Source organism: Balaenoptera musculus, chromosome 9, assembly GCF_009873245.2.
Source record: "Balaenoptera musculus isolate JJ_BM4_2016_0621 chromosome 9, mBalMus1.pri.v3, whole genome shotgun sequence".
In the NCBI taxonomy this organism is placed as follows: Eukaryota; Metazoa; Chordata; class Mammalia; order Artiodactyla; family Balaenopteridae; genus Balaenoptera; species Balaenoptera musculus.
In genome coordinates, this window is record NC_045793.1 from 16541975 (window position 1) to 16560829 (window position 18855).

An 18855-nucleotide genomic window follows, 5' to 3' on the forward strand; every position below is an offset into this window, starting at 1 on the left:
CCTGCAGTGAAATCTGCTAGGGGTTTAGTGGATAATGAGTAGAATGAAATCAACTCCTGAGCACCAACCACGATAACTCTTGAGTAACAGGACTCACTCAGGAGCCCCACGCATTTGCTGCGGGTGGTGCTAAAGCCGTGATCCCCACCAGGAGATCCAGAACAAACCGGAGAGCTACAGTAGTTTGCTTCTCATGGGCACGTAGCTCACGAAAATTTGCAAACCTAGAATTTTATTATTGTTGCCTTGAGCGATGCTGCCATTGCTGGTGCTGCTACTGGTACTTGTCACTCTTCTTGTTCTCCCTCCCCATCTCCCACCCCTTCCCCTTCCTCCCCACCTGCCCCCGCTTTCTTTTTAGTAGTAGAGCCAAGACACTTTTCAATAGTGTGGCTAGGTGCTTGGGTTTCCCTTATCCTCCTTTTCGGCAAAATCAATTGATTGCCAAGCTTACATAAGGTTACCGACCATGTTCTTTCCTCAGGCAGAGGAAAGCCAAGAGTGATGAAAGCGTTTGCAAGCTGGGTACCTAAACCTTAGTCAGTGGGTATCAAGATGACGCGTGTCGTTGCTGCGGTACTGACTGCAGTGTTCTGGATGCTTGGTTGGTGCCTGGTGGCACCGTGGAGACTCCGTGTTGAAGGGGTAGAACCACCAAGGAGGCGGGAGGCTACAGTTTCTTTCCTGATTCTGCGCCTTCCAAGGTGCTGGTTTGCAGTCCTTCCAGGCTCCTTGGTAGCAGCCACACCTCAATTTTTGGCTTAAAAATCCTGTCTCAGTAGGGGAAGCCGGTCCTCAGTAGGGAAAGCCGGTCCTCAGTAGGGGAAGCCGGTCCTCAGTAGGGGAAGCTGAGTCTTGTATCTTTCTTAAGGACAGGGACTTCGGGCCTTTCACACTCGGATGCTTTGATGGGCTGGGTCACAGATTGGCTTTGTTATAGTAAGTTTCTTTCAGTGCTCAGACCCCCAAATTATTCCTGCAGATCCGCCTTTTAGCCTGTTCTCCATAGAGAGACCTGAGCATTTCTAGCTCAGATTTTACATGGCACCGTCAGCATTGAATCGAGATTTCCACCCCTTTCTCTCTCTCCCTGCTGCTTGTTTTTTATTGTTAGAAAACAGATAAACCTCAGAGAATATTTTTATTGTGAATTTTAACTGGTACTGACTGTCAGGGAGGCCAAACTGTGTATGCTTTTAAGCATGAGCCTGGTATCAGACTAATTGGCCCTGCTGTGCTCTGATTATATGACCTTGGGCACATCCCTTGCTGGGCCTCAGTTTGCTCATCTGTAAAATGGCAGTAAGAATAGTATCTATTTCTTAGGGTGGTGAGGATTAAATGAGTTACTATCTGTGAGGTGCTTACAAGAATACCTGGCACATAGAATGTGGTAAATTCATCTTAGCTGCTTTTGCTGTTACTGGGCTGCTGCTGCTATGATGATGGTGATGATGGTGATAAGGCTGGTGACTTGTAAAAGTTAAATTTGTCTTTTTACTTTCCAGAAGATTTGGGCAGAAACCAAGTAGCTTTGTATAGATTTGTGCTGGGAATAAAAGTCCAAGGGGATGGCCCCTTGAAATGTAGACTGTTTGGCTGTAGGGAAACAATGCTTGTTTTGAACCTAGACCTGTGTTGGAATGTTGGCCCTACCCCTTAACTATTAGAGTAAACGTGAGAAAAAATAGGATAAAAATGCCTACAATTTTAGGTTATGAAACTAAGAAAAAAACAGAATAAAGAGTTCACAGTATATACTCAGCATACAGCAGCTAGTATAGTTCTATTTTAAAGAGAAAATCTTAGGCCACCCTCAGTCATGGATATGAAGTTACTTGGTAGGTCAGAGTACTATTGCTGAAGTTTGTCCGATTATTGAATGTTTATGATGAGTTTTAAATTGGTTTACGTTTGCTTCATTTATGTATACTCTCTTTACTACCAGGGAGCTCTTCAGAACAGACCGTTAACATTTCTTCTTGTCTTTTGAATTGTCTGTTGTAGAAATCAGCTCTCAGGAGGAAGTGTGCGGTCTGTAAGATCGTCGTCCACACCGCCTGCATCGAACAGCTAGAAAAGGTGAGACAGCGCCACCTGCTGCTATTTTTGCTACCCTGCAAGTGTTTGGACTTCAAAGACCAGGTGTCCGTTTCCATTTTCAACTTTTGGAAAACAATGCTCTTTTAAAGACCTGGAAGTCCAACATTATTACCAGATTAATAATGAAAGGGTGGAAGGACAATGCTTAAGTTTCATTCACTTTATTGTTTGCTGAGGTATAATTTGATATCATTTTATGTTGATTCTTAGGAAAAGGAATAATAAGGTTAGAGAGAAAAGCCTCACGTGTACTAATTTTCTTCACAATAACAAACGTTGTTATTCACCCATGGGATTTTCCACAAGATGTTTCGTATTAAAGAAAAAAAATTCCATAGCTCTTTAAAATCACTGTTTAGACACGTCTGACCTTTGTAAGTTTACTTCTTTCTAAATTGGCTGCAAGGGAGAGAGCCGGGCCAGAAGCTCAGTTCCTTGCTTTGAGCAGCGTTCCTGCTTACACAGCATTAATGTGTGGGAGGGGCTGGAAGCGACATTCTGGTGGTGTCTTTCCTCCAGAGGAAGTGGATTCTGCAGAGTCCATTTATCTGTCATCGGGGCCAAGGGAAAGTCTCCAGCAGCGAGTTCTCTGCTGTCCTCTTTCTTCCATGCCTCCTGCTCCTTTTCCACGTGGGATTCTCTGTGCATTATCTCTCTTGAGCTGCCATGTGTAAATGTATTGAAATATTTTAGTCCCCTGTGATATTCATTTAGTTTTACTGACACGTTATCAATTGTTGCCAACTGATATTTTGTGGGAATGACTAGTAATATTTTACAATAATTTTATTTTTTGCTGTCCCAACTCCATTTACTCATTTCCTGCTTCATTTCTACACTTCTTGCACCTTATCAAGTAGCTAAAGAAGATGTAAATGTACAGGGAGACCTCCCCATCTAAAAGTAAGGGACTGCTGAATGCTTGAAGAATAATTTTGTGTATTTTTGTGAATCATCTTCATCATATTAAAAATTTCTCAAGTTTGTATTTTCCTACTTTTAAAATCTAAAACACAGCTGGATGATTTCAGCTGCCATATATTTTTCTTCTGCCTCTTTATTATCTCAGTTTCTCAAATTTATGGCGTAAGAGCATTACTGTCTAAAGATACTTTGATTTCATCAGTGAGACTGAAGAGTCATGAATTAGAGATAACAGGATCACTTGGGATTATCTAAGGTGATGATTTCAAAAGACTAAGAATAGTGTAAGACTATGTTCCTTATTCTTTGAGGTTTGTTTTTTTTTTTTCTGTAGTCTCAATACCTGTCACTGTTGGTTTTTTCAGGTAACTCATTCTAGTCGAGTGCTTATCTCTAATATAATACACTTTTCTTTTTAAATGACAGATTAATTTCAGATGTAAACCAACATTTCGAGAAGGGGGCTCAAGATCACCGAGAGAAGTAAGTATATCAGAGCTCTAGTTCAAATACCACCTTTTATTTCCCATTGATTCATTGGATTCGTAGATATTCACTAGGGATTAAAAAAAGATAAAGTCCATCTCCCTCTATTCGACATCAGTTTCTTTTCGATACATCAACACATACAATCAATAAAATCCCCAAGTCTCTTCAGTGTGTGTCTACTGCCCTTTCTTCTTCTCACAGAATGTATTGGGGAGCTAAGGTCTTATTGAATGGAACTAGAAAGTAGGGGGAGGTGGAGGTGGTAGAATTGAAAAGGTAAGAAAGAAATAACATTTTATTGACTCTTGGTCCATTTTAATTCCTGGAAGAGGTGGCAACTAAACTGAGACCCAAAGGGATGATCTAAGTGAAGGGCGGGGGGTTAGCTAGGAGGTGAGTGACAGCCTTTGAGACAGAACACAGGCACACAAGCACAAAAGTGAGAGGATATATGAGGAAGGCGTGAGACCTGAGAGATAAGCAGGCGCTAGACCATGAAGGCCCTTGTTAACAAGGCTGCAAGTTGAATGTCTCATCATCATAGTAATTAGAGGGGGCATTAAACTGTTATAAGCAGAATATATTATTCTGGCTACAGTGTGGAGGGAATGCCATATAGTTCAAGCAATATTGGAAGCGTGGAGAAAAAAATAGAGGAACTGTTCTCCTAATCTAGGCAAGAGATAATGGTGATCTGAACTAAGAGTAATACTGAGATGGAGAAAACTGGAGAATATGAATTTGAAGGAAACAGAATTGACAGGATATAGTAGTTGATTGGATTTTGGACGCAAAGACAGGGGAGCTCGGAATAAACAAGGGTTCTTCTCTGAAAAAGCAATTAGATGTTGGCAAATGAGTTGCTCTGAGGATGGGGTAGGGAAGTAATGAGTTCAGTTGTAGAACTCTCAAGTTTGAGGTGTCCTGAGGCCCCAACTGGGGATGCCCAACAGAAGGATGAGTGGGTAGACAAGTTTGGAGCTTATGAGGAAGATTGGGCGCTAGAGGTTAGACATTGGTGAATTGTCAGCATATCGAGATAGTAATTAAAGCTACGAGAATAGATGAATGAATGGAATAGGAATAGAAGACGTCTGAGTACAGAGGTGTTAATGACAGTTAATGAAAAAAGGCACTGTGAAGAAGAATGATCTCACTGTTACTGACTAATACAAGGAGATTGGGAGAAAACATGGAGAGAGAAGAGGCTGGCAGTGGAGGTTTGGAGAGAGGTGAAAATATCAAGAGTTGTCCCTGTCAACTGTCCTCTCCCACTGTGCTTGTCTATTGTGTCAGCAAGAGGAAAGTTATGGGTCATATGTAGGGTGAGGAAATCTAAGAAAAATGATAAGGTTGTTTTACCCTCCGTGTCACCCAAGTGCGCTATAGCAATGGCCAGGAGATAACTCAGTGATAGCTCAGATGAAGGAGAAATTTTATTTAGGACAGTAGAAGCAACCATTTTGAGTTTTTAAGATGGACTATATGAATTTCTAACCAGGGAATCCATATGTCTACCTTTGGTTCCCTGTCCTTGAATCTCTCTTTTTCTCTCTGGATAGATAATTGTAATTGTATGTGCAGTTTTCTAATGCAAGGATTTTTTGGGTGTGTTTCCAGCAGCTGTTATTATTTCTCTTCCATGAAGCCAGGCCCTTTATAAGTGTTTTCAGCGCCTTCCCTTGTCTTCATATCAAGGACTTGCTATTTCTTCCATTCCTACATTTTCAACTCCCCACCTTCCTACTAGATTATTTCCATCAACATAAACATGCTCTGACAGCTCCCATCTTAAAAAACAAACAAACAAAAATAGTCCTTAACCACAAACTGTGTCTTAACCGCGGCTCTGATTCTCAACATTGTGTTCAGTGCTAAACTTCCAGAAAGTGTTAACTACGTAAATTGTTTCCAGCGTGTCCCCTCCTAGGCATTTTAACCTGTTCTGATCTGATTTTTACTCTACCTGTTCATGAAATTGCTTTTTTAATGTTGCCAATATCTCCTTAATGCCAAATCCATTAGAAATTTTTCTGTTCTTATTCAGTCTTGCAAATGTGTTCAAACTACTTAGTATTTCATCCTTCTTGAAATGCCCTCCTGTCATGACATCTTTCCTAATGTTCCTCTTATTTCACTGGGTAGTCCTTTCATTGCTCACTCCCTGGTATTCGTTGGGCTTAGTACTGGACCATGTTCTGCCTACTGTTTTTGGGAGAGCTCATCCAATCCCTTGGCTTTACATATCATGTCTGGGCTGACAACAGCTAGCTTTCCATTTCCAGCCCACACTTGGAGTTCCATTTGATATGCCCACTGAATGTATCACAGTCATCTCAAATAGAATACATTACAAACTAAACTCTTTATTTCCATCACCATAAAAACAATTTTTTTCAATTCTTTTGTACCTCAGAAAATGAGGTGACTATTGGCCCAGCTCCTCGATCGAGAAAATGGGTGAGGGGGGGTCATAATGATTACTTTTCTCAGGTACTCCTCACAGCTAATTCATTTGCCAGCCCTATCAATTTTATTCATAAAATATATTTCAAACCATCCATTTATCTCCATTTCTGTTGTCAGCACCTTAGACTAAGACACCATGATCTCTCACTTTTGACCACTACAATAGGTTCTCCAGGATTCTTTAGTTTCCCCCTTCAATCCACCGTAATTTAAGAGACTCATCTTTAAAAATAAATGTTGGATTATATCATTTTCCAGCTTAAAACTCTTCAGTGGTTTCCATATCATTTAGAGAAAACCGTACCCTGGGCTTTGCATGAAAAGTCAAAAGTGCTGCGAAGGCTGGACCCAGCCTACCTCTTCCAACCCATCCAGCTACCACATGGATTTTCTTTCAGTTCTTGAGGCATGCATCAAGATATTCCTCACCTTCTGATATTTGTGTGTTTCATTGCTGTACTGGAAATCTCTTTGCATGGCTAGCTGTTTCTTATAGTTAGACCTCAGTTCAAATATCAGCCCCTCAGAGGTCTTCCTTGATGACCACCTCTAAGTAGGTTAGTAGGTTGCACGTTGCTCTTTATCAAAGCACCTTGTTCTACCCTTCAGAGCACTTTGTATGTCATAATTATTTATTACTCATTTGCTTGTTTGTTGCCATCCTCCTATAGTGTAAGCTTTGGGAGATCACTTGTGGAATTTGTCCCAACCTCATTGTACCAGGCAGGATGCAGAGGATGTGATCAATGAATATCTATTTATAAAGGGGCTAATTTCTCCCCAAGTGTCTAAGAACTCTTGGTCTAAGAGGACAGTTTGGAGATGATACTTATGACAGATTATGACCCATGGAGGTTCTTAATTAAGAGGCCTTAGGTAGTTTACTTAATGGAAATGAAAGAAGCAATCACTTTAGAATTAGTTTGACCCGGGTTCAAAGGACACCTCTGCTTCTTTTCCCCTCGATGGTGTCTCTAGGGCTGGGCTCTGGAACAGGGCTGTTAATCACTGTGCCCTAGGCTTTCTGGGGTGCCTGATACATGGAAATGTTTTAATGAATATTGTTTGGACTCCTCTAAGTTGAATCCTTCTGGCTGGACCTCAGTTTTCTTAGAGATAAGCTGCATGGATTGGGCTATAATTTCTAAGATCCTTTCAGAAGCTCTGTGAATAATACTGTGAATTAAACTGGCTGTTTTTGAAAATAATTGAACAACTGTGTTATGCATTTCTGCTAACAATAGTGACTATAAACCCTGCAATAATGGATCACTGAGATTTTAACACCCATAAGTAATAGCCCTTTCCTTACCCAGTATTTGAAGATGCTATATGAATAATTCAGATTATTGATGAACAATAAAAAGATGTTATGGTGTCAGCAGCCTTGCTTTGCTAGCTTAACAGCAGTGAATCAACACTCATATTTGCAATGTGAAGATCCTGAGTCTAATTTCATTTCAATAATTTGGGAGATATAAATAGTAGTCAAAAGGAAATAGTGTGAAAAATTTAAGTGCTTGGGAAAGAAGGATGATAAAACAGCAGTGATTCTATAGAAATGGTTATTTCCCCCTAATTGATAAAGACAATGGATGATCCTCCAAAATGATAACTACACAATATAATTGTCAAAGAAATTAGGTTGAGAATTTCATTCAATTCAGCACACATTTATTGGCTTTTACTTTGTTCCAGCTATGTTTAAGCAGCAACAGAAGAAATTTATATCAGGCCTAAGAAGACCTCTGAATAGATGGATACTTGACATCTCAAATCAGGGCCATAGATTAGAGACAATTACTCAGTTTCTATAGTAGTGCTTTTGTTTGAGTTATTTTATCTGGGCCTTAATTTCCTACCTATTTCCTAGGAAGGATGATATTAAAAATATTTATTTAACAACTTGCAGAGTCATAAATATTTAAATAAACAATTTAAAAATGTTCTCTTTTATTCCTTAAATAAACTAAACTACATGGTATTATAAAAATGTTCTCTTTTATTCCTTAAATAAACTAAACTACATGGTATTATAAAAATGTTCTCTTTTATTCCTTAAATAAACTAAACTACATGGTATTATAAAAATGTTCTCTTTTATTCCTTAAATAAACTAAACTACATGGTATTATAAACCTGCTTACCAAACGGTGTATGTTGCAGCAGAAATGATTCATCGTCAGTCTTATAGTTTCTAAATAATTGTTGATTTGTGGAAACTGCTGGTTTAATCTTTTGATTAGAGCTGTCAAATAATTAGCTAAATAATTCCATGAGTCAGCCATGATTTCTCATAGGTAATTGCATCAAATTCTTCCAATGTTTCCCTCCCTGAATTCTTAAATTGAGAGTCATTAGGTGATTTATAATCTCAATAAGCAGAGAATTTCTCTTAACATCAATGATACTGTTCATTCTCCCTCAGCTTCTGCTAAACTAACAGCAATTATAGTAAATTTTTCTATCTCTCATAATACTGCCTGACATTTTGATGTATTCAATATTTCCACTACTGACTGTCATTGAAATCATTTATTGCAGGATCTTGAACCTGATCTTTCAGAGCAGAGGAGAGGCGCTGCAACACAGTGCTGCCAGCCTGCCTGGGTCTGAATCCTTGCTCTGCCCCGATATTTGAAGTCGCCACTCTATACCTTAGTTTTGTCATCTGTAAAATGAGGGCGATAATGATAATTCAAGTCAAACCCTCTGATAACATGCCCTACAATGATGTGAACTGGGGTAGAGTACAACTAGCAGTTGGCCCCAGGCCTCCCCAGCCCTTATTCTTAAACAGGCAGTGGGCTAAAGTGCTTCTCACTTGAGTGGGTGGAAAGCTGGAGTGGTCCACTTCATCTGTGAAGTACAGAGATGGAGGGTCCAATATCATCATCCCCAGTAGAGTTTTTTCACTGACCTGAAGGTATGGATGCCGATAACTGAGCAGGTTTCTGGACTTGCAGCCATAGGCCCCCAAAATTATTTATATTGATATTTAAGCTTGGACAGACAACTGCCATCAGTGGGGCACAGCCCGGTCTTCTGAGTTTGTGGGAGAACCCAATGGCATCGCCCAAGTAACATGATTTATTTTCAGAAGAGAGCTCCAGAATCTTGGAGACCTGTTATGCCCAAAATTAACATTCTAGTTGCTTAATAATGAGGAGGTAGGAGTGGGCTCCAGTGTTGGGGGGCGGCGGGGGGGGGGCGTATGGCATCCAGGGAGGAGCCGGGGGATGGTAGGGGCACTAAACTGCAATTTATCAACCAATATAGAAATATTTCAATATTTTACCAACTCGGGGTTTTACTAGTTCTTATCAACTAAACAGCACCTATACTCATGAAAATTCTCATGAAAATTAAAATTATTATTACATGTAAGGCATTTAAAAAAGTGCCTGACAGTGTTAGTAGTCAAGAAATGTTAACTGTTATTATTAGCTTCTTTCTGAGAACAATGTAAGAATTGTGTCCTTGTTTCGTTAAACTGCCACAGTGCGAAAAGCCAGATAAAAACTAGACTAATTAGTGGGACCGTTATGTTTTTTTATATCTTATTATAGTTAAAAGACCATTATTCCTCCAGGATCTTTGTTTAGTTTTAATTTAACTTGGTTTGACGTTAGGAAGAGAAATAGAGGTGGCACTTTGGAATTGATAATGCTAATGCTTGTTAGAGGTATCTTTGTCACTCTGAATTTCATGCCTTGATATAACATTTTTTTTTCTCGACACTGATCTGTTTCCTGTGTCCCTCTGTACTTAGAACAATGCCTGGATAGTAGGCATTTGGTAAGTATTTGTTGAAAGACTGAATATATGGTAAAGGGCCTATTTTAAAGGGAAAGTATGGATTGTGGCCTGACAATACGCATGTTAATTTCAGGTAAAGTATGTTTTCTCAGAAAAGGGCAGGAGAAAAACATCAACAAATATTTTAGGTGTATTGGCCTAAGAGAGATGAGTTGTATGGAAGTTATTTGGGTTTACCTGTACCATTAGGCCTGAAGACCACCTTCTCTCTTGTAAAGTATCCCAACAGCTGGGGTGACGAGTGCTTCTATTTGGGAGGAAAAGGACCTTCCATGTTTCCTACAGCTCAAGCCAAGAATAGACCTTGGAAGCTGATCTCATTCAGGTTATCCAAGGACAGTTTAAATACAACCTCATTGCAGAATTTCGCGATATGCCCACATCTCTTGTCTTTGTCATCAATTTCCTTCAGCTTTTCTCTTCCTTCACTTTTGCTAGTGAAAAACTGTCACCATGTAAGTCCCAAATCAGGAGATCTATTTCTTTCTGAGAATTTAATTTCTTTAAGTTCTTTCTGACTCAAATGTTTAGTACAGTGCCTGCCTGGCATTTATAAAGCATTAAATACATATTTGTTTAAAAAAATTGGATGTCTTTGTCTTTCTCTCCTTCACCTTCTCATTTCTTTAAGGATATTTCTTTTACCTGCCTCAGTTACCCACTCTCCCCCCCGCCCCAGCCCAAGGTCACAAATCTGCACAATGTTTTACTAGACGGAAAGCAGAGTAACGGGAATTCATTATGGCCATTTGTTACCAGGAAGCCGCAGAGGGAGGGCATGATTAATGCTTTCTACAGATACGAAAGGTCACTGAGGATGGAGACTTGGCTTCATTTTCCCCAGTGGGTTCATGTTTATTGTTAAACAAATCACGCATACACATATTTGTTTTTGTGCTTAGATGGGCTTAGATGATTGTTGGCGGAAATCTTTATTCTTAAAACATTAAAAAAAACCCTAACGTTGGAGTTTGCGAATTGAAACATGTTTATTTACTTTTGTTTTCCCACAGAATTTTGTGCGTCATCACTGGGTACACAGGCGTCGGCAGGAGGGAAAATGTAAGCAGTGTGGTAAGGTAAGGGGCCTGCACCCCACGGTCATCGCAGGAGGCTTCTCAGGCCTTGGCAAGCACCCAAGGTAGATGAGTCCAGTCACCCGGATCCAGGGCTCAGGACGTCCCTTCCTTTCCCAAAGGCCTCCCTTCTCTAGGTCCCCTTCCCTTAAGAGGTGTTTTATTTGTTCTAGAACTCACTCAAGAAACAGTGGTCTCCATACAAGGAATTAGCACGTTTTAAGAGAGATGGATGGACTTTTACAGTGAATTTCATTGTGGATAGTTTAAAAAAAGGATACTTCCTATTTTGTTAAAACTCCCTCCTGAGGACTGCTGGCTCATCATACTTCTTTGAACACCAACAGAAAGTCAGTAGGTTGATGAGCGATACTACTCGTGTTGATATGTTATGGTTGAGCAGAACTGGGTAGAAGGACAACATGGAAGCAGGAAATGTGTTGCTCTCTTGGGATATTATCCAGTTCCTGGAAAGAGATGCCCTTCTCATAGGTGGTGATTTATGTCTACTCTCTAAGTATGACTGGCTACAGGCCCCTCAGGGTGCAGGGCCACTTGGAAGAGTGAGGTGGGGATCTGACAGCTGCATGCTCTGTAGATTCCATGTTATTGACCCTAACAGATTTGGATTATGGCTTTTTCAATGTAAAAAGGTCTACTTTAGGAATGAAAGGATCCTCAGAGAAAGTTAAACTGGTGGTGAATCCTACTACAAAGATTTTTTTTTTTTTTAAATTACATAGACGTAAGCTGGTCTTAATAAAGGAAAGTTTTGATTTGGTAGAGAGCAAGATAATTTGGGAGAGTATATTCCTCATCAATTCATTTCTAATTTGTTTATTTATTCATGTGACTCTTTTGGGTCAAGCACTGGGGTGAGTTGACCAGTATGGCATTTTTGACAATAGAGGGAGGCAAGGAAGTTTTGGCTGCCTGAGTAGTGTTGAGGGCGAGCGAGACGTGGAAAAAGTTTGATTAATGTTGCTGTTTTCCCAGTGCCTGAAAGGGAAATATGCTGTAGCCATTGGTTACCAAGCTCTTCTTTGGAAGGTGGCACACTTTAGTCTCAAGGGTATGGGCCTCCATTATAACTGGTATTATCTCCTCCAGTTCAACACAGTGACTCTCAGCTGGTTCCTTTCTAGCCTGGAAAGAGGACAGGCAAAATAGGTTAAAAGGGGGAGGAGGTAAAAAGAAGAGGAGGAGGGAGGGAGAGAGGAGGAGTTGAAAGTTGCTTACCAGCCATTTTACACGGCTGGGAAAAAGGAGGTCAGCCCTCTACCCTCACATGACCTTCCTTCACTGGCTCCGTCTACTCCTTCCCTGTCTGCTGTTGCCCTAGGGCTTATGGATTTTCTCTTACTTCGTGGATTGTAGACTGTCTGCAACTTTCCCATAAGAATGTGTGCATGTGTATGCGTAAGAGAGAAGAAACAGGTAGGCATGGCCAATTTTGAGGTCAGAGATGTGGACGGTAGGAAGGATCTGGATGAACAGGTTCTTCGCTTTGGAGAAAATACCTTCACTGGACGGCCTAGTAGCTGGCACCGCCTCAGCAACTTTCCAGCCATAATAGATTTGGAGGAATTTTATTAAAAGAAAATCAATAAGCATTATATATCTTGCGACAAGTATTCCCTAGCGTCGTATTTCACTCCCTTTTCTGGCTTGTCTTCTGTTGGCGTGGTCAACCGAAGGGGAAGAGCTGGACACCCTGTTCTCTGAGTTGCTGCGACCATGTCTCTCTTCCTGCCCAGTGTCCCCAGGCAGGCATCTCAGAGCACTCACAGCTCGCTGCTTGTCACAGCTCTCCACAGGGAAATCTGTGAGCCCAGCTCTTCACATAGAGTTCCCATAATATTGTATTGTTATATTCATGTCCTGTGTTTATAATCCAGCTGCTTATGGATTCTCAGAGACTCAAGCAATTGTGGCATGTGATGGTCTTAAACCTGTGTCTCCTTGCTGGATAATAAATAACCCTTCTTTGGAGCCTGGCTTCTCCCCTGGATTAGAGGAAAACTAGTGAGTGACTCTCTTTCCATTTGCAGATTAAGGGATTGAAGATTCATTTCAGACTTTGGTGCTATGCATAGTTTTCATCAGTACTGTTGGTTGTACATTCTTACATATCCAGAGATTTCTAAACCATTCCCCATACACACACACACACACACACACACACAGACTTCTATACACGTTATTCCATAATTTATCCATTGGGATGGGGTAAAAAATACTTTACTTAGCAAAAAAATGTTTAAACCAGTGGTTTGAAAACTTTTGGGGTTATTAGTGAGTGTTTATGGTTAAGGGTATTTGTGGTTTCACTTTCTACTTTTTAGAATCAACAGTAAATATTTGAGACCAATTAGAGGCTAATTTTCTCTCAAGCCTTGAATATGCATTTGGCTGAGTGTGTATGTCATATAATGAATATCAGATGAGACAGCTTGTGATTCAATCGCTCAGTTGCTTTAACATTCACTGACTACCAGGCTGCCATGTTTATGACCATCACGTAGTTTTACATTGTTTTCGTTCATAGTCCTACATTATGAAAGAGTTAAGGTCCAGGCAGAAAAGAGCTGTCACACTCAAATTATGTAATTTGATAAGTGTTTAATAAAGAGAATATTTAAAATGTGTGAGCAGAAAAGAAACTACAAGGGATAGTGAAAAACTCGAGGCTAGTAACAGCAGGGATCTGTGGTCAAGCCAAGTCTAAAGCGGTCATGAGATTAAGTCATGAGACTTAGCCAGCCTGAGGTGATCTACCAGCTGGGGGAATAAATATCCCAACTTCACTCACCTTCAGTCTCCAGTGGCCAAACCCAGTAGAAACCAGAGCACAAGGGACATTGTTGAGGCAATCCATAAAGTTAACGTTTTACAACAGGACACAGGGTAGAGAAAGATGGAGAGTGGATCCGGAGGGACAATGGGATTGATCCAGCCCATATTTAGTGTAAATCTATACTTGGCCAATGGTTAAAAACAAGCTGCATACTTATTCTGCAAACGTACCTCTTTACTGATCTTCACCACATCTACACATTGCATTCATTCAATCGAGATTTATTCAACACTGAGTTATCCCTAGTAGTACTTTAAAAAAATCAATATGCAAAGAAAAAAGATAGTCATGATTATAGCTAATTTGACCTTTCATTTTTAAAGGAACCATCCAAACCCAGCAGTATGGCAATTGTGGAAATATGCTTGTCAATTGCAACTTGACATTTTATCTTTTATTTCTTCATTAGGAAACATATATAAAATTTATAAAATAAATGAGCTAATTTTTTAAAACTTAAAAATTTTAAATTTCAAACATCAAATCATGAAAGCAGTTTTTAACACAACACATAGTTTAACTTTGGTCTACATTTCTGATGTCTTCCAGTTTCCTAACCAAACATGCCACATAATTATGAATTATTCATCTATAAATTATATGTACTTTCATATATAATTAAAGTAAATTAAATTGCAGGTAGCACTAATTAAGTGGGAAAATGTCAAAACTACTCTTTATTGTAATGAATATTGTAAAAAATGAATTTAAAATGAACTTGTGCAATAATTGAAATATACCCATCTAAAGGAAGTATCCTTAATGGCATTTTTGTATTGCAAAAATGACAAAAATGATTTAAGACATTCCATGGGGGTGTGGTTGAGATATGGATGAATAGTGAAAGGGATTAGAGAGTCTAAAAATAATGGAAAGTACTGATCTGGAGCTTTGGGGGATGTTTCCTTCAGTAAAGAAGCACCATTCTTTACTGGTTTAAAAATGTGTGAGCCCTGGAGGTCAGCTCTCAAGAGGCCCTACAGAGTTAGGAACAAGGAAAGGAAGTTCAAGGGTGAGGATCCATTCACTAGTTAGGCAGGTTTGGTTATTCGCCTGTCTGTATGTTTGTTGAGATGCCATTAGCCTCAGGAGGATTGTTGAGAATGTAAAGTGGGTAATACAAGTCCAAAGAAATCTAGCCTCTCCATGGAGCCTGTGCCCACATAGCTGCTGGAAGTCTGGCTTTTCGTTCTGTCCTTGGCTGAGTACCAAGGAAGGAGATAAGTGCAGCTACCATTCTGTTCCCTGCTTCTATGCATTTGACTCTGTTAGATTCCTCATATAAACGGTATCATACATGATGTAGTATTTGTCTTCCTGTGTCTGGCTTATTTTACTGAGCATAATGTCTTCCCGATTCACCTGGGGAAGGGGAAATGGAGAGGTACAAAGGGTACAAAGGGTACAAAGTTTCAGTTATGCAAGATGAATGAGTCTTTGAGATCTAGTGTACAGCATACTGCTTGTAGTTAACAATACTATATTGAATACTTGAAATTTTTCTAAGAGGGTAGATATTATATTAAGTGTTCTTATCACAAAAGATAATAGTAACCAAGGAGGGCAGGAGGAAACTTTTGAAGGTGATGGATATGTTTACGGAATAGATTGTGATGATGGTTTCACAGGTGTATACTTGTTTCCAAACTCATCAAGTTGTACACATTAAATATGTACAGCTTTTTTTGTATGTCATTCATACTTCAAAGTGGTTTAAAAAAAGAGGGGATGGGGCTGAGGGCTCGGAAGCAGAGTGTTCCTTGCTGTGGTCTCCAGGTGGTTAAGTCACTCAGTTCTCACCTGTAGAGACGTTTTGCTACTGCCACTGCTTCCTTAGTCTTTGGCATGGCCAGCGTCCTAGTAGTTACAGCTAATGTGATGCTCTAGTCACTCTGGTCACTAATGCTCTTTCTTCAGAAAAGGCTTCGCAAGTGAAGGCCACGAGGATTGTGCAGAAGGAGGAGTTGAACTGCAGTGCAGCTCCAACAAAGGCCTCAGCCAATCCCATAAGGTTCTGGAATAGCCCCTCAGAGTTGCCCTGCCTTGACCAGTCATTAGATGTGGGCTGTCCTTGGCCAAGGTGACTCTTTTAGGCTTAGGGCAATGCTTAAGGATGGAAAGGTGACTCCTTGGAAAGCTATCAGCCTCCAACACTCCTATCAACTGGGAGAATGAGCTGAGTGCCTCAGGCCCACAGCAGAGTTTTCTGGGTGGAACATCAACATCTACTACAGTCCGTCCCTTGTGCTTCTCAGAGTCACTTCCTTCATAAAATACATGTTCGGAAAAGTTCCTCCGGGATTCTGGTTGGTCTTACTTCCTGAGGAAACATTTAAGAGGAAGGTTAGTGGGATACACTACAGCCCTCTCTCTGGCAGCTGGTCTTAAGTCTGCAACTGATGTTCACATCTCCTTCCTCAACCACTCTTTCTGTAGTCACCTCACGCTCAATTAACTGTTCTTGTCCAGGTGATCATGTGTTTGGGCTGTTGGAACAGAATACCCTAGATTGGGTAGCCTAAAAACAACAGAATCTTATTTCTCAGTCTGGAGGCCTGGAGTCCAAAGTCGAGATGCTGGCAGATTCGGTTTCTGGTGAGAGCTTACTTCTTATTCATAGATGACCATCTTCTCGCTGAGTTCTCACATGGTAAAAGGGACAAGGGAGCTATAAAAGTCTATTTTATAAGGACACTAATCCCATCATGAGGGCTCCACTCTCATGACCTAATCACCCTCTAAAGGCCCCACCTCCACATACCAACACATTGGGGATTAGGTTTCAACATATGAATTTTGAGGGGACACAAGCATTCAGTCTCTAGCAGTGACCTACTTGGTGGAGTGACCAAGACCCTTACCCTACGCCGTCTGATCCCCTGGTCTTGGCTGTTGCACTTGTCTATTGACCATCAAAAGTTTTCAAAGAATTAGAAAGGATGCCCCAGTGGCTAATCTGGGTGCCAGATATTTTCTTACTGCCTCCATTGTCAAATAACTATCCCCCACCTAATGATCAGGATCAAGATGGTGACCCCTTCCTGTGCCTGCTAGTCTCTTGACACAAAGATGCCAAAGTAACTTGGTGCAGTGGTAGTTTAAGGTTTAAGGTCCTCCTGTTATCCATGGTGGAGATATTCCCCATCTGGTATTCAGACTCTCAGAGCCCAGATTTGTGGAGAAAGGAAGCACAAATTCCCCAAGTGGGCCAGTGGGAGTGATAGTAGGCAGGCCTCCTCCTCCTCTCACTCCTTGGTCTTTGCACCCATGTATCTTACCATGGAAACACAGCATCATTAAATGATCATGAGGTTGGTCAATATACTGAGACTACAGGATGGTGCTCATAGGATACCCTCTCAAAGCTGAAGCCCATGTCACATCTTCAAAAGACCTTTCCATCTCTCTGTCAGGCCTGTCGCTTCTTGGTGGTGTGGGATGTGGTAGGACTTATGTATCTCATGGCCATATGCCCACTCCTGAACCTCCATTTCAAGAATACAAAAATGTATTCTTTGGTCTGAAAGTGTTGTATAAGATCCCGTGTTGGTGGGTCAAGCACTCTGTAAGCCCTTGTATAGTAGCGCTGACTGAGGCCCTGCAGAAGGAAAAGGTACACCCATACCTACAATATGTGTTGATTCCGGTCAAGGTGACTTGCTCCCACTTCCAGAGTGGAAGGAGTTTAGTGTAATCAATTTGCCACCAAGCATCTGGTGGTTCCCTTTCAGGGTTGGTGCCATATTGAGTGTTCAGCTTTGGTATCTTTTGCTGGCAGGCTAGACAGTCAGCAGTGATAGTAGCAGTGGTGGTAGCGGAAGCCCATGCTGCTGGACGCAGCTGTAGCATTCATCCCTGCCACCACGGCTACTCCACTTCTGAGCCCATAGTGCTATGGATAGCTCACGACAACGTGTGGAGTCTGAGTTGTTATATCTAAGTTTTTAGTTCTTATACCGTGAATGCTCTCTGGTGGGCATTAATGTGCAGTACAGTGATCTTCACTTTATGTTCATCCATGTGCCTCTTCCCCTGATCTCCTCTTTCCTTCCAGGCCCCTGATCAACTAGCCAAGTCATTCAACACTACCTGTAAGCCGTTATATATTCTTATATCAGGCTACTTATCTTTTCACAGAAAGTGGGGGACCAGCTGCTCCCCATGAAGTTATGTCCCTTGGGAGGATTTCTTCTCACTTCTGTCCCTCAGGAACTCCTGAGTAGGCTTTAGTGAAGTAGTAGTCTACTTTTGGCTTGGACTCATGTGCCAAGTTGACCCATCCATGAACCAATCACAGCTTTTTCCTTCTCTTTCAGATGGTCATAAGGGATCCCCATATTTCCATAGGTGTGAGTTGAATGAGAGGCCTAGTATTATAACAGTGGATAATATGGGGAGTCTGAGCTACCTACTCATGTGTCTTACTTGTGTTCTTTGGTACTGCTGGTGCCAGATCCCATATGTTCCCATTTAAATGTAACAATGAATTGCATCTGGGCCCACACAACCTTATGACTTAATGATCTGACAGAACCCAGCTCATGACTACCTGGTGATTCAGGTATTCCTCCACCATAACATAGTAACATACCAGGTGCTGTTTTCTGAAAGATATACAAATCTCTCCTACAGATGGCATGACCTCATTTCAGAATCCTAGAGTCTATGTTGTAATTCTCCTACTGGTGCTTGTCATAAACTCTATAGCGCACCTTTTCTCCTACCCAATGCCTCTGATAGCATGGGGCCTGCTGCAAGTGACAGGGCCTACTTTCACTGCAGACTGGACCCACTGCAGAGTTGTTTCATGTTCTGTGCTCTACTCTAAGCTGGCAGCATTTAATATCATCCAATAGACTGATTGAGGCAGTATTCCTAAGTGTGGAATATATTGCCTCAGAATTCAAAGAGACCTACAGAGTACCGTGCTTCATTCTTAGTGGTTAAAATTGTGAAATGCAATAATTTGTCCTTTAGATTGGGCAGGATATTCTAGCACACCCTGGCCCACTAAACCCTAGAAGCTTCATTGATGTGTGGGACCTCTGATTCTTCATAGGGCTTATCTCCCCACCTTCTGTCTCACCAAAACCTCCAGTATACTTGCCACTTCTTGCT

General features: G+C 40.9%; 1 protein-coding gene across 6 annotated transcripts in view; it reads left to right on the top strand.

Moving 5' to 3' along the window:
* DGKI (diacylglycerol kinase iota) overlaps positions 1 to 18855 on the top strand; it is a 447458-nt gene that overhangs the window by 192257 nt on the left and 236346 nt on the right. For 5 of the 6 annotated variants that reach the window (XR_005021317.1, XM_036864403.1, XM_036864404.1 and 2 more), the window contains 3 exons: positions 2008 to 2082; positions 3454 to 3510; positions 10818 to 10883. Coding sequence is in view for 4 of the 6 variants with exons in the window: in XM_036864403.1 (XP_036720298.1) it covers positions 2008 to 2082; positions 3454 to 3510; positions 10818 to 10883 (198 nt within the window). In the remaining 2 variants the exon portion in view is untranslated. Of the gene's footprint in view, positions 1 to 2007; positions 2083 to 3453; positions 3511 to 10817; positions 10884 to 18855 lie in introns of those variants that run through there. The other variant, XM_036864407.1, reaches the window with a different exon arrangement.